This window comes from Coffea eugenioides, chromosome 4, assembly GCF_003713205.1.
Source record: "Coffea eugenioides isolate CCC68of chromosome 4, Ceug_1.0, whole genome shotgun sequence".
Taxonomy (NCBI): Eukaryota; Viridiplantae; Streptophyta; class Magnoliopsida; order Gentianales; family Rubiaceae; genus Coffea; species Coffea eugenioides.
Genome location: NC_040038.1, coordinates 11,790,416 through 11,803,770, shown reverse-complemented (window position 1 = coordinate 11,803,770; position 13,355 = coordinate 11,790,416). Strand labels below are relative to the sequence as shown.

Below are 13,355 nucleotides of genomic sequence, written 5' to 3'. Positions count from 1 at the left end.
TTCGACAATTCACTTGGCTCCTCTGAAGTATCAAACACTACTACACCTACCTTTCTTGGAATAGAATTTGATGTCAGCACATTATTCTCATTGAAGAAGATCCTTGATCTCAACCAAACAGCACTATGACCCATCCCTCAGTTCCTTAGACCCTTACCATCTAAAGTTGAAGTCAGCAAATGCTGCTGCACATTCTAACATCTGAAAATTTGTCAAGCAGCCTATTAAGCTTGAGAGTGTGCAGATTTTGTATAATGGAAGACAAAACATCTCTCTCGTTCACATCTAATTGTTCTGTCATATATATATATGGTCAGAAGGATATGTTCATGAATACATTCAAGCGCTTCGTAGCTCTATTTACTTCATAATGCATCACAATAAGATATGCTTGAGTAATGCAGCAGCAGCAGCAGCAGCAGCACCAAAGCAATCCCTACTGTGTTTTCTTATCTAATAATCCTATGCAAGGTTGAAGTCAGCAAATGCTAAACATCTTCACATCTCAAATTTTATCAAGGAACCTATTGATCTGAGGAAAGAAGCAAAAGAAATTGCCATGCACGTATAAATTCTTTGGAAGTTACCCTAAAAAGATTACATGATGTCATGTTTAACACCACAAAGAAGAGAGCTAAAACATCTAAATGCATGTTTCCCTATCTTGAAGTATTTAATGTGAGAAACGCCACTATAAAAGTGTAAACGTCTAAGCAATAGCATGGCAAAATTCTAAGTTTCGGTAAACAATCATGAATGAGTTGCGTGCACATCAATGGACTCAGCATCATAAATCAGTTCAAATCCAAGCATCGAGTCTAGCTTCTATTGAGTTATTCAACCTCGGTGAGCTGATTTCCTGGTATGCAAGGTAAGGAGATTCAGATCTTTTGCCATGGGATATGATGACATGGACGAAAAAAAGAATCCACTCAATTTAGAGCACCTTGGTCCAAGGATGCACCTTACCAGTACAATTGCAGGGTAGATGGTACTAACAAAAAAATTAAGTAAATTTAAGTTTTCTTGTTATTGCAAGAAATATTCACCAGTAACAAAACACTATGGAACAGCCAATCAGTATCTAGTATAACTATAACTACCACAACACAAATTACTCAGCACATAAGATGTTTGGATTGAAGTTCCAAACAAGAGAAGCCAATTTGCTTGAGACCTTGGGACCATCCTCCAGCAAGCAACATTGTCCTGAATCAGCTATTTACACAATCCTAGAAACTATGTTCTCAGCTAGGAATGAAGCACCAACACAGTTTATTTGGACTGAGAGCTTTTATCTAGAAAATCCATTAACCAATAATAGAAGAGGCCAAACTGCTAAAACTTTTCCTACCTGCAACAATAGTTGGAAGAGGGGAACGGGGGAAACAAAAAGCAAGAGACGGACAAAAACCAAAAAGTATGCAGAAATACCAAAAATAACTTTTTTGAACAACGAATCTGGAAAAAGGCGTGATCAAAGTTAATATGCAAGAGAGCTACAAATTTTCAAAACTATCTATAGGTCTTTTAACTTTCTTTTTCCCTTTGTCAGAAAACCAACAAGCATTGGCACTCAGCTTTGCTTAATTGACAGTAGCCACAAAAAGAAACCAACCACCTCACTTCATACAATATGCAACAATATTTTCCCATTCACGAAGCACAATTTCATTCCCAATTCTTTCAATTTCAATTGATTGACGAACTTATTTTGGTTCTATTAAATGAATTCCCCCCGTTCAGAATGCTGTGGTTCAACAAAATCAGCAAGTACTGCAAAATATCTTGTACAAATCTGTCAATCATTGCAAAGCCTACAAAGTATAAGACAACCAATATGCAATTTTTCCCAAGCTGGATATCAGATAACAATATAGATATCCATGTGATAACTAAGATTTGATGACAAAATAAATAAAATTATGTTACATAATTCAATAAACTTGTAAGCCTATACCTTCCTCAGCATTGATTTCCTGTCAATCCTCAAGTTTATGTTGCTCTCCAATTTTGACTGTAGTAAAGAGGCGACACAAGGCTCTCAGAAAAGCCCATAACATCTTGCAAGTGATCACCAATGCCAGCAACCACCATATCCCTCGTAGTTTTCTCTATCAAGTTGCGCAAAACTAACTTTTTTTGCTTCACCACAAAAATAGCATTATTATCTCCCAAGAATTTCTGTTCCTCAGCGACAAAAACAACATTATCATTTCTCAATAGACAAATAGGTTTATTAGGTGTAATAAGACTTATTTTCATCCCAAGATTCTGCAACACCATACTCTTTCATCATCCAAATATCCACCTGATCGATCTGATAATTAGACCGTCTTTGTTGCACAAACATTGCTAGACATCCACCAAAATCTAAAAGCTTAATAGGGGCAGAAATACCTGTAGGCATTGGCATTGGCTTAAATTTATCGCAACTCAAATCAAAAGCTATCAGTGAAGCATCTGAATACACAAACCAATGTATAGCACCGTGCAGTAACACCCCGTAATGAAAATCAAGATGATAAGGAAAATGCTTAATTCTCTTCCAAGTTCCATTCCTCAAACTAAAAACATCAACCAAAGTATCATTAAGATTAGGTTTTGCATAACACGATAGGATAACGATTTTGTGGTCATCATTAGAGCTGTCATATCCCAAGGCAACCCCAGTTCTAACAGCCTCGTGGCCACTGGCATTGGGGAATGATGGACTTCTTTTAGCGACATGGGTTAATCATAAACACTCATTTATTTAGTTGTTTTCCTTTGATGGATTTAATGCAGGATTTTCTTCAAAATAGAACCTGCGTCAATTGTCTTGTCTAGCATATACTTCTTTATAAAATTTGTTTCACCAGAGATGCACATCTTACGGGGAACAATTTTCTTAAATTTCATTTGAATGATTGGCAGTAGGAAAAAGTATGAATGGATTAGGTTGTACACTACAGACCACACACTAAAAAACAAACGTAGCAAGTACCTTGAAGAACAAATGGGTACTGACTGATATTCCAAAAGCTCTACAAATTCTGAATTGCTAGAAGAAAAAAATAAAGCTAATCATTTTTATTTCACTAAGATTTCTACTAACAAATCCTTAGGAAAAGAATATATAAATAAAGGAAATGCAATAGAAACTTGTAGTAGGTTAACCACTAATTGTTTTTTTGGACTGTAATGTGCCATGGAAATTTGGAAGAGCTTTCTACCAAATGTTTTAACTGCTTTTTCCTTTTTCTTCTTTTTATTTGTTTCCCTCATAACCACTGCACTCTGTTTGAGGTCTTAAAGAACCTGAGTGACCATCCACATTGAAGACTAATGACCGGCACAGTTCATACATCAAAGACTGGTAAGGTTTGAGGATTGGCAATCTTTTATCACCAAAGAGAATAAAGTGCACTTAATAGGGCAATTGTGAGGCAAACATTCATATACTAACAGCCAAATAACATGTACAACCAAATCAAACAGCCTATTCTACCAGGCTCCTCCTGTAACACATATGGGTGATATGCACAGTGAATCGCCACACAAAGATATGTTCAATAATAGTTACCAAGTGCTTTGTAGCTCCATCAACTCCATAACAAATCTCCATAAGACACAAGCAGCAGCATCAAAGAAACCTCTACAATTGCTTTGTAATCAATCTCTATAATTGCTCTGTAATCTGATTGCACCATCCAAAGTTGAAGTCAGGGATTGAACATCTTCACTTCTAAAATTGTTAATTATAAAGCCTATAAATCTAAGTAATCTAGTAAGATATTACTTTGTAATCTGTGCACCATCCAAAGTTGGAAGTCAGATATTAAACATCTTCACTTCTGAAATGTTACATATACAAACCAATAAATCTTACTAATCTAGTAAAAGCAATTTTTAGTTCTTGAAAGGCTATACATTGAAAGGTTGCAACATGTCATCTATAATACCATAAACAAGAGGGCTATAACATTCACGTGTGTTTCTCTATTTTTGAGATATTTGATAGTGAGAATGCCATTACACCATGCTAGTGTGAGTGTCCAAGGAATAGAATGGGAAAATACGTTGCATTCCCCAATCGAACTAATTGGAATCATGAATCTGCTGCATGCACATCTCCAAACTCAGCATATAAAGTCAGTTAAAATCCCAAAGTAAAACAGAATAACGGAAAGATAGAGTTCAGAAACATCAACTGGTCAGACTAGTGAATACAAATTTCAGAAGTATATCAACTGGTCAGACTAGTGAATGACGTTGAATTAGTTACTCGGACCACTTGCAAGTTTATTGACTAATCTTCAACCCAACTACCATAGCCCACATGTTAAAGTTTCATCTAGCAACATCTTTCACCTTGCACATGCTCCAATTAAAAAGTGAAGAAATAATTGAAAAAATCACTATAAGGAAAGAAGAAAATAGAATTACAGAAACAGATGCAAAGGATATAAATCCTGAAATCTTGAAGTAAATATGTCATTAAAAGGCCAAAATCTACACAACCAGGGGTAGATTTGGGCTAAACTTCATCACAAAGAATAAGTTAATAGTTCCACAATTAACATTCAAAAAAAAAAATTGCCTTGCATGCTGAATCAAAGGATTGTGGCTCATTCTCACTGAATTACAACACCAAAAAACACAAAGAAGTCTAAATATAGAAGCAGATGCACTACGGTAACAAAACTTGATCAAGCTAAAATATCTGATACTCTTAGGAAACCTTTAAACTTTGCCTAGAGATAAGAAACCTTAAAAGAGCAGATGTCACCATGTTAATTTTCCATTAACTTACTCGACCTCAAAATATGCTGATTTTGTATTGTGCAAAGCAAAAACATCCCTGCTGTTCGCATCCTTCTCACAAGTTACAGGATAGCACAGGTTAAGAAAAAGCTCCATTCAATCTAAGAGCAGCTTGGAACTTGGTCATGCACCTTAACAGTACAATTGCATGGTACTAAATTTAAACCAGTAGCTTTTATCTAGCAAATCCACCAACTGGTAAAGAAGAGAGCATACTATTAGGATGGATTATTAATGTATTTATAGCTGCAAAAACAACAATTGATGGAGGGAGATCAAAAACCATGCAGAAATACGAAGTAAATGACTCTTTAGAATGATGAATCTGGAAACAGGCATAGAAGGGGAAAAAATTTAAGACAGAGATACCACACTTTAACACCATTTTTTCAGATTTTTGGCTTTGTTTTTCCCTCTGTCAGCAAAGTAGCAAGTGCTAGTGTTCAGCTTTGCTCACGTGAAATTAGCAATACAAAAATGCACATGATCTAAACCAGACTATGAACTTTTAATGCTAATTCAAGATCGCCCAATCCAAGAAGCATAAATTCATTTCTTCTTTTTTTGATTGATGTCAATGTATAAACTTGTTTTGGCTCTTTTAAATCAGTTTCCCTTTTTTCGAATGCTTTGACTAATCAAATTAGCAAGTACAATTTTGTTAGTCATTGCAACTTCTACAAAAGTACAGCGAAACCAACTGTTAACTTTTCTCAGTAATCCTGCAAAGAAAAGTAAGCTTTTACCTCCACTAGCATGAATTTTCAAAGTCGTCCACGGGGTTACGATGCTCTCCATTTCTGACTGTAGAAAGTAGGTGACACAAGACTCTCACAAAAGCCCATTACTCCTCTTCTAAACTTATCTTGAATGCCAGCAATTAGCATATCCCTCATAGTTCTCTCTTTCAAATTATGCACAACAAAGTTCTTCCCACCCATCTCCAAAACAACATCATCAACCCCCAACAGGCATATAGGTCCCCACACAGACGCCTTTTTTGGTATAGTAACACTAAATTTGGTCCAAGATTCTCTAACACCATACTCCTTCATCATCCAAACATCCATGTGATGTCTAGATTGCACGGCAACCATTCCTAGACATCCACCAAGCACTACAAGCTTACGGCTGCGCTTACGAGGAGTATTATCAGTCTCAGGCCATGGCAATTGCTTAAATTGCTCGCAGCTCATATCCAAAGCAATTATAACACACAATCCATCAACTTTAGACAAAGCAAGCCAGTGTATAGACCCGTTTAGAAACACCCCAGAATGCGAACTAGGAACATAAGGAAAACAACCAATCCTCCTCCAAGTTCCAATCCTCCAACTAAATACATCAACAAAGGCAGGATAACCCTCTGTTTTGTCAGCAAGCCAATCGTGAGACAGCATAACAATTTTATAATCATCACTAGAACAATCATAACCGAAACCATAACTAGTGTCTGCGTCATCCCAAACCAATGGGCTGTGTTGAAATTTCACAAGCTCCCTGGTAGTGGGGTTCATCAAATACATAGTTGGTGTGTCTGATCCTTCAAACGTTAGCACCAAGACCAACCCGTTGCAAGAACCGACAATTTGAGCGAAGATCAATTGGTTCTGCAAAAGGGTCAGCTTTTCCAAAAAGCCGTCGTTGTTACTGCTGCCACTGGTGGTGGTGAAAGTTACAACGGATAAATAGGAAGAGGGAGGAGAACGGGAAATGGAGATGAGGATGTGCTTTTGGGGGTGATGGAGGTGGAGACTGAGGTGGGCTTTGATGAAAAGTGGGTCGGAAAGTAGAGAGCGCCATGGCTTCGAAACGCACCTGCATTTGCCGACGGATTTTGTCGGGAGTCGTAAGAGAATATCGATGATGAGTTCTTGGGGGATATCTGGAGCTGAGTCGGCCATGGCAGCAGGCATTTCTGTTTGATGGAAATATTTCAAGGACATGGATTAATTGTATACTTAGTAAGCATAAAATCTGCAGGTGAAGGTGGAGGTGATGGTGGAGGTGGTAGGGGTTCACCGGTGGAAGTAGGCGTAGACGGTGAGGAGCAGCGGCGTCATTCTGGAAGTTGGGAAAGCACCAAAGCTAGCAGTGAAATGTTTGATCTTTATTAGGGAATTATATTTTTTTTCCTATTCCCTTTCCTGCTTTTTTTCTAGGAAAATTAAGTATTAAATATGGGATAATTTCAGAAACCTCCCCTAAGGTTTCTCATGATTTCACTTAGCTCTCCTTTAATTTCAAACATTACATCTAACTCCCTTACCCATTTAAGATGACAATAATATTAACCTTAATATTTTAATAAAATTCCCTTGTTACCATGTTTATACAAAGGATTGATTTTATAATTTTTTTCTTTTTATTCATTTCTCTTATATTCCATTAGAAGATATTTTCTTGGGAATAAAATGAGAAACTAGAAAGGAAAGAGAAAAATCCAAAATTAAAAGAATTGAAAGGCTAAAAAAATTGTATTTTAAAAAAGTGATTTGAATATTTTTTTAATCATTTAAGGAGAAGATAGATCTTTGCAATTCCTCTTTTTTAATTTCAATTATTAAGGTGAAGATTTTTGTGGGAAAGAGGAAGAATTAAATAAAGAAGAAAGAGAAAAAGAAATAAAAGAAAGGAAAATAAGGTAAATGAAAAGTCAAAATAATGCAAGGGCAATTTTGTCCTAAAGGGGGTTAAGTGAGCAAAATTAAAGGTTAGGGGGTAAACTGAGAAATGGGGTATTCTTTAAGGGGATAAAATGTTATTAATCCAAAGATTTATTGTCATAGTTGATTATCAAATAACAAATATTGGCATGAAAAACTTGACACTCTTTTTTAATATAATTGTGCCAAATTAATTTATAATTGTTTAGATGAACAAATTAAACTTTATAAGATAAGGGCATTTTAGAATATTCATTAAAATTTTGACACTATTTTAAGTTTTGGTTACCAAAGTGTCAAATCAAGAGAAATAAATGTAATTTTAAAAATATCAAGGGAACTAAGTGAAATAGTTAGAAACCTCAAGGGAGATTTCTAAAATTATCCCTTTAAATATATTGTTTGAATACATACTTTGTATTTTTAGAGTATATTTATCTTTTTTATTCAATTCATAATTGCTGATAAAATGTTCAAAATTGATGTTTTATTTTTTAAAACACAAGAATTATTCTTAACCATCAATTTTGACATTTTGCTAAAAGTACTTTCGATAATACAAGTTCTAGAATTAATTTTTCTACACTATTAGTGTATGCATTGAGATGTAATCAAGATAACATTTCACATCAATTCAATCTGACTTTGAATTCTAAACTTTACATATGTGATATGCATTTAGATCCACTGATGTATACGCTGACAATGCATAAACAATTTAGTTTAAGTTTTTCTATCAAGTTCGTGGATTGGTATTTAACCAAACACCTTTTTATAACCTCAAAATCATTTGATTTATATATTGTTCCGTCTCCAAATGATTCAGATATCTATCTCTCTTCTTTTTTTTTTTAATCTTTTTAGCAACGGTTAATGAATATTTAAGGAGAAGGAATGTAACTTTGGTACTTAATTCAACAACATTGATGACTGCTAAAGAAAAGGGGAAAAAAATTAAGTGTTCATATTTCTTTTTATTTTCTTGCATCTCTTTGTTGTTTTATAACCTAGGAGATGCATTCCACGGATGTTACACACATTCTTCTGGCTTAAGGTTGCATAGATGTCCCAAAAAAACCTGTTTCTAAAGTTGAATATAGCCTTTCCTTAAGCATTATTGTTTTCCTTTGATGGATTTAATGTAAGATTTTCTTCAAAATTGAAGCTGCGCCAATTGTCTTGTCTTGGCTTAACTTCTTCATAGAATATGTTTCACTAGAGATCCACAACTTAAGGGGACCAATTTTCCTAAATTTCACTTCAATAATTGGCAGTGGAAAGAAAATATGAATTGACATGCATTGACCACACACCAAAAACAAATGTAACAGAGTACCTTAAACAATTGGCTACTAATCTTTCAAAAGCCCTGCAAATTCTGAATTACTAGAAGAAAAAATAAAGCTGCTTCTTCTTCCCTGATAACCATTTTACTGTTTGAGGTCTCAAAGAACCTGAGCGTCCATCCAATTGAAAACTAATGCCTGGCAATCCACACATTTAAGCTGGTAAAGTATGAGAATTGGCAACAAAGAGAATAACATAAGGGTGATTGTGAGGCAAACATTCACATACTAGCAGTAGATATTCTCATCAAATAACATGTACAACCAAATCAAACAGCCTATTCTACAAGGCTCCTGCAATAACACATATATGGCTATTGAATCTCTACACAGAAATATGTTCAATAATACTTTCAAGTGCAATGTAGCTCCAGCAGCTTCATTATGCATCTCCATGAAGACTAAAGCAGCAGCATCAATGAAACCTCAACAATTGTTTGGTAACCTAATTGCAGCATCCAAAGTTGAAGTCAGCAATTGAACATCTTCACTTCTGAAATGTTATATACAAACCCATAAATCTGATTAAAGAAGTAAAAGCAGTTTTGAATTCTTGAAAGGCTATACGGTCAAAAGGTTGCAACATGCCATCTATAACACCATAAACAAGACGGCTATAACATTCACATGTGTGTTTCTCCATCTTGAAATATTTAATGGTGGGAAATGCCATTATGCTATGCCAGCGTGTGTGTCTGAGGAATAGAATGGGAAAATAAGTTTCAGTCCACAACCAAGCTAAATGGAATCATGAATCTGTTGCATTCACATCAGCAAACTCAGCACATAAAGTCAGTTAAAATCTCAAAGTAAAACAGAATAATGGAAAGATAGAGTTCAGAAACATCAACAATTAAAATGCTAATTTCAGAAGTATATGAAAGATATCAACTGGTCAGAGCACTGAATGACATCTAATTAGTTACTCGGACCACTTGTAAGTTTATTACCTAATCTTCAACTTAACTACCACAGCCTACACGTTAAAGTTTCATCAAGCAACATCTTTCACCTTGCACATGCTCCAATTAAAAAGTAAAGAAGTAATAAAAAAAATCACTAAAAGAAAAGAAGAAAATAGAATTACAGAAACAGATGCAAAGGATGTCAAACCCCAAAATCCTGAAGTAAATATGTCATTAGAAGGCCAAAATCTACTCAACCTGGGGTAGATTTGGGCTAAACTTCATCACAAAAAAAAAGTTAATAGTTCCACAATAAACATTCAAAAAATTTGTCTAGCATGCTGAATCAAAGGCATTGTGGCCCATTGTCAATCAATTACAACACCAAAAAACACTACGAAGACTAATTATAGAAGCAGGTGTTTAAAATGGTAACAAAACTTTATCAAGATGAAATATCTGATGCCCTTAAGAAACTATAAAACTTTGGCTAAAGAGATAAGAAACCTTAAAAGAGACAGATTTCACCATTTTAAACCTCCATTGACATACTCAACCTCAAAATATGCTGATTCTGTGTTTACAAAGCAAAAGCATTCCTCTTGTTCACATCCATTTCTCAAGTTTTAGGATAGCCTGGGTGAAGAAAAAAATCTACTCAATCTAAGAGCAGCTCGGAACTTGGTTCAAGGATGCACCTTGACTGTAAAATTGCATGGTACTTAATTTAAACCAGTAGATTTTATCTAGCCATTTCATCAACTGATAAAGAAGAGGGCATGGTATAAAGATGGACCCTTAATGTAATTATAGCTGCAAAGACAACAATTGATGGAGGGAGATAAAATATCATGCAGATATACCAAGTAAATGACTCTTTAGAATGATGAATCTGAAAACAGGCATAGTTGGGCGAAAATTTAAGATGGAGCTACAACTCTTCAACACTATTTGTTCTGCTTTTTGCCTTTGTTTTACCCTTTGTCCACAAAGTAGCAAGTGCTAGTGTTCAGCATTGTTCACTTGAAACTAGCTAAAAAAAATGCTCACGATCTAAACCAAACTGTGAACTTTTAATGCTAGTTCAAGATTGCCACATTCAAGAAGCACAGATTCATTTCCCTCTTTTTTCACTTCTTCAATTTATAAACTTGTTTTGGCTCTTTTCAAATCTATTTCCCCGTTTTAGAATGCTTTGATTAATCAAATTAGCAAGTACAATTTTGTCAGTCATTGCGACTTCTACAAAAGTAAGACTAAACCAACTGTTAACCTTTCTCAATAGTCCTTCAAAGAAAAGTAAGCTTTTACCTCCACTAGCATGAATTTTCAAAGTCATCCTCAGGTAATGTTGCTCTCCATTGCTGACTGTTGAAAATAGGTGACACAAGGCTCTCGGAAAAGCCTATCACTCCTCTTCTAAACTTATCTCGAATGCCAGCAATTACCATATCCCTCATAGTTCTCTCTTTCAAATTATGCACAACAAAGTTCTTACCACCCATCTGCAAAACAACATCATCACCCCCCAACAGGCATATCGGTCCCCACACAGACGCATTTTTAGGTGTAGTAACAATGAATTTGGTCCAAGATTCTCCAACACCATACTCCTTCATCATCCAAACATCCACATGATGTCTAGATTGCACCACAACCATTCCTAGACATCCACCAAGCACTACAAGCTTACGACTGCCATTATGAGGAGTATTATCAGTCTCAGGCCATGGCAATTGCTGAAATTGCTCGCAGCTCGTATCCAAAGCAATTATAACACACAATCCATCAATTTTAGACAAAGCAAGCCAGTGTATAGACCCGTTTAGAAACACACCAGAATGCGAACTAGGAACATAAGGAAAACAGCCAATCCTCCTCCAAGTTCCAGTCCTCCAACTAAATACATCAACAAAGGCAGGATAACTCTCTGTTTTGTCAAGAAGCCAATCGTGAGACAGCGTAACAATTTTATAATCATCACTAGAACTATCATAACCAAAACCATAACTAGTTTCGGCATCATCCCAAACCAATGGGCTAGGTTGAAATTTCACAAGCTCCCTGGTAGTGGGGTTCATCAAATACATTGTTGGTGTGTTTGACCCTTTAAAAGTTAGCACCAACACCAACCCGTTGCAAGAACCGACAATTTCAGCGAAGCACAATTGGTTCTCCAAAAGGGTCAGCTTTTCCAAAAAGCCATCATTGTTACTGCTGCCACTGGTGGTGGTGAAAGTTACAGCGGATAAATTGTAAGAGGGAGGAGAATGGGGAATAGAGATGAGGATGTGCTTTTGGGGGTGATGGAGGTGGAGATTGAGGTGGGCTTTGATGAAAAGTGGGTCAGAAAGTAGAGAGCGCCATGGCTTCGAAACGCACCTGCATTTGCCGATGGATTTTGCCTGGACTCGTGAGAAGATGTTGATGATGAGTTCTTGGGGGAAATCCGGAGCTGAGTCGGCCATGGCCACAGGCATTTCTGTTTGATGGAAATATTTCAGAGACATAGATGAACTGTATACTCAGTAAGCATAAAATCTGCAGATGGAGGTGGAGGTGGTAGGGGTTTACTGGTGGAAGTAGCCGAAGATGGGGAGGGGCACTGGCGTTGTTCTCAAAGTTGGGAAATCACCTATGCCGTGAAATGTTTGAACTTAATGGGGAATCTTTTTTTCTCATTCCCTTTTCTGCCTTTTTTTTCTAATTCTGTTATTTTAATGTTACAATTTGGTTTTCATTAACTAATTTAAACCAGTAGCTTTTATCTTCTTTTTTCTGTTATTTTGATGTTAAATTTCCATCGACTCACTCAACCTCAAATATGATGATTCTGTATTGTGCAAAGCAAAAACATTCCTCTTGTTCACATCCCTTTTTTCAAGTTACAGAATAGCATGGGTGAGGGGAAAAAAAATCCACTCAATCTAAGAGCAGCTTGGAAATAGGTTCAAGGATGCACCTTAACAGTACAATTGCATGGCACTAAATTTAAACCAGTAGCTTTTATCTAGCAAATCCACCAACTGATAAAGAAGAGAGCATACTATTTGGACGGACTCTTAATGTAATTATAGCTGCAAAAACAGCAATTGATGGAGGGAGATCAAAAATCATGCAGAAATATGAAGTAAATGACTCTTTAGAATGATGAATCTCGAAGCAGGCATAGTCGGGTGAAAATTTAAGACAGAGCTACAACTCTTCAACACTATTTTTTCTGCTTTTTGGCTTTGTTTTTCCCTTTGTCCACAAAGTAGCAAGTGCTAGTGTTCAACTTTGCTTACTTGAAACTAGCTACAAAAAAAATGTTAAGGATCTAAACCAGACTGTGAACTTTTAATGCTAATTCAAGATTGCCATATTCAAGAAGCATAAATTCATTTCCCTTTTTTTTGACTTCTATCAATTTATAAACTTGTTTTGGCTCTTTTAAATCATTTTCCCCTTTTTAGAATGCTTTGATTAATGCAAGTACAATTTTGTCAGTCATTGCAACTTCTACAAAAGAATGACTAAACCAACCGTTAACCTTTCTTTCCAAAGAAAACTGAGCTTTTACCTCCACTAGCATCAATTTTCAAAGACATCGTCAGGGTAATTTCGCTCTCCATTTCTGACTGCTGAAAACA

General features: G+C 35.8%; 2 protein-coding genes across 6 annotated transcripts; both read right to left on the bottom strand.

Annotated features, from left to right (window-relative positions):
* Positions 1–886: 886 nt before the first annotated feature.
* LOC113768783 (F-box/kelch-repeat protein At3g06240-like) lies at positions 887–6,876 on the bottom strand. Of its 4 annotated transcripts, XR_003468144.1 has the most exons (3): positions 5,553–6,876; positions 4,796–5,001; positions 887–3,679 (listed from the first exon to the last, which is right to left on the bottom strand). XR_003468144.1 is itself a non-coding variant. In XM_027313263.1 (2 exons), the coding sequence occupies exon 1, from the start codon at positions 6,750–6,752 to the stop codon at positions 5,589–5,591; it is 1,164 nt and encodes a 387-aa protein (XP_027169064.1). In that variant the 5' UTR covers positions 6,753–6,876; the 3' UTR covers positions 887–3,679; positions 5,553–5,588. The 4 variants fall into 4 exon arrangements, 3 of the variants coding, with proteins under 3 accessions (XP_027169064.1, XP_027169066.1, XP_027169065.1); XM_027313263.1 differs by lacking the exon at positions 4,796–5,001; XM_027313265.1 differs by lacking the exons at positions 887–3,679; positions 4,796–5,001 and adding an exon at positions 3,814–3,836.
* Positions 6,877–9,031: 2,155 nt separating this feature from the next.
* On the bottom strand, positions 9,032–13,337 carry LOC113768585 (F-box/kelch-repeat protein At3g06240-like). 2 transcript variants are annotated; one of them, XM_027313003.1, is made up of 4 exons: positions 13,286–13,337; positions 12,106–12,205; positions 11,035–11,946; positions 9,032–9,263 (listed from the first exon to the last, which is right to left on the bottom strand). In XM_027313003.1, exons 1-3 carry the CDS (start codon positions 13,335–13,337, stop codon positions 11,040–11,042), a joined length of 1,059 nt encoding a protein of 352 aa, XP_027168804.1. In that variant the 3' UTR covers positions 9,032–9,263; positions 11,035–11,039. The 2 variants fall into 2 exon arrangements, with proteins under 2 accessions (XP_027168804.1, XP_027168803.1); XM_027313002.1 differs by having other exon boundaries at positions 11,035–12,205.
* Between the last annotated feature and the right edge of the window lie 18 nt (positions 13,338–13,355).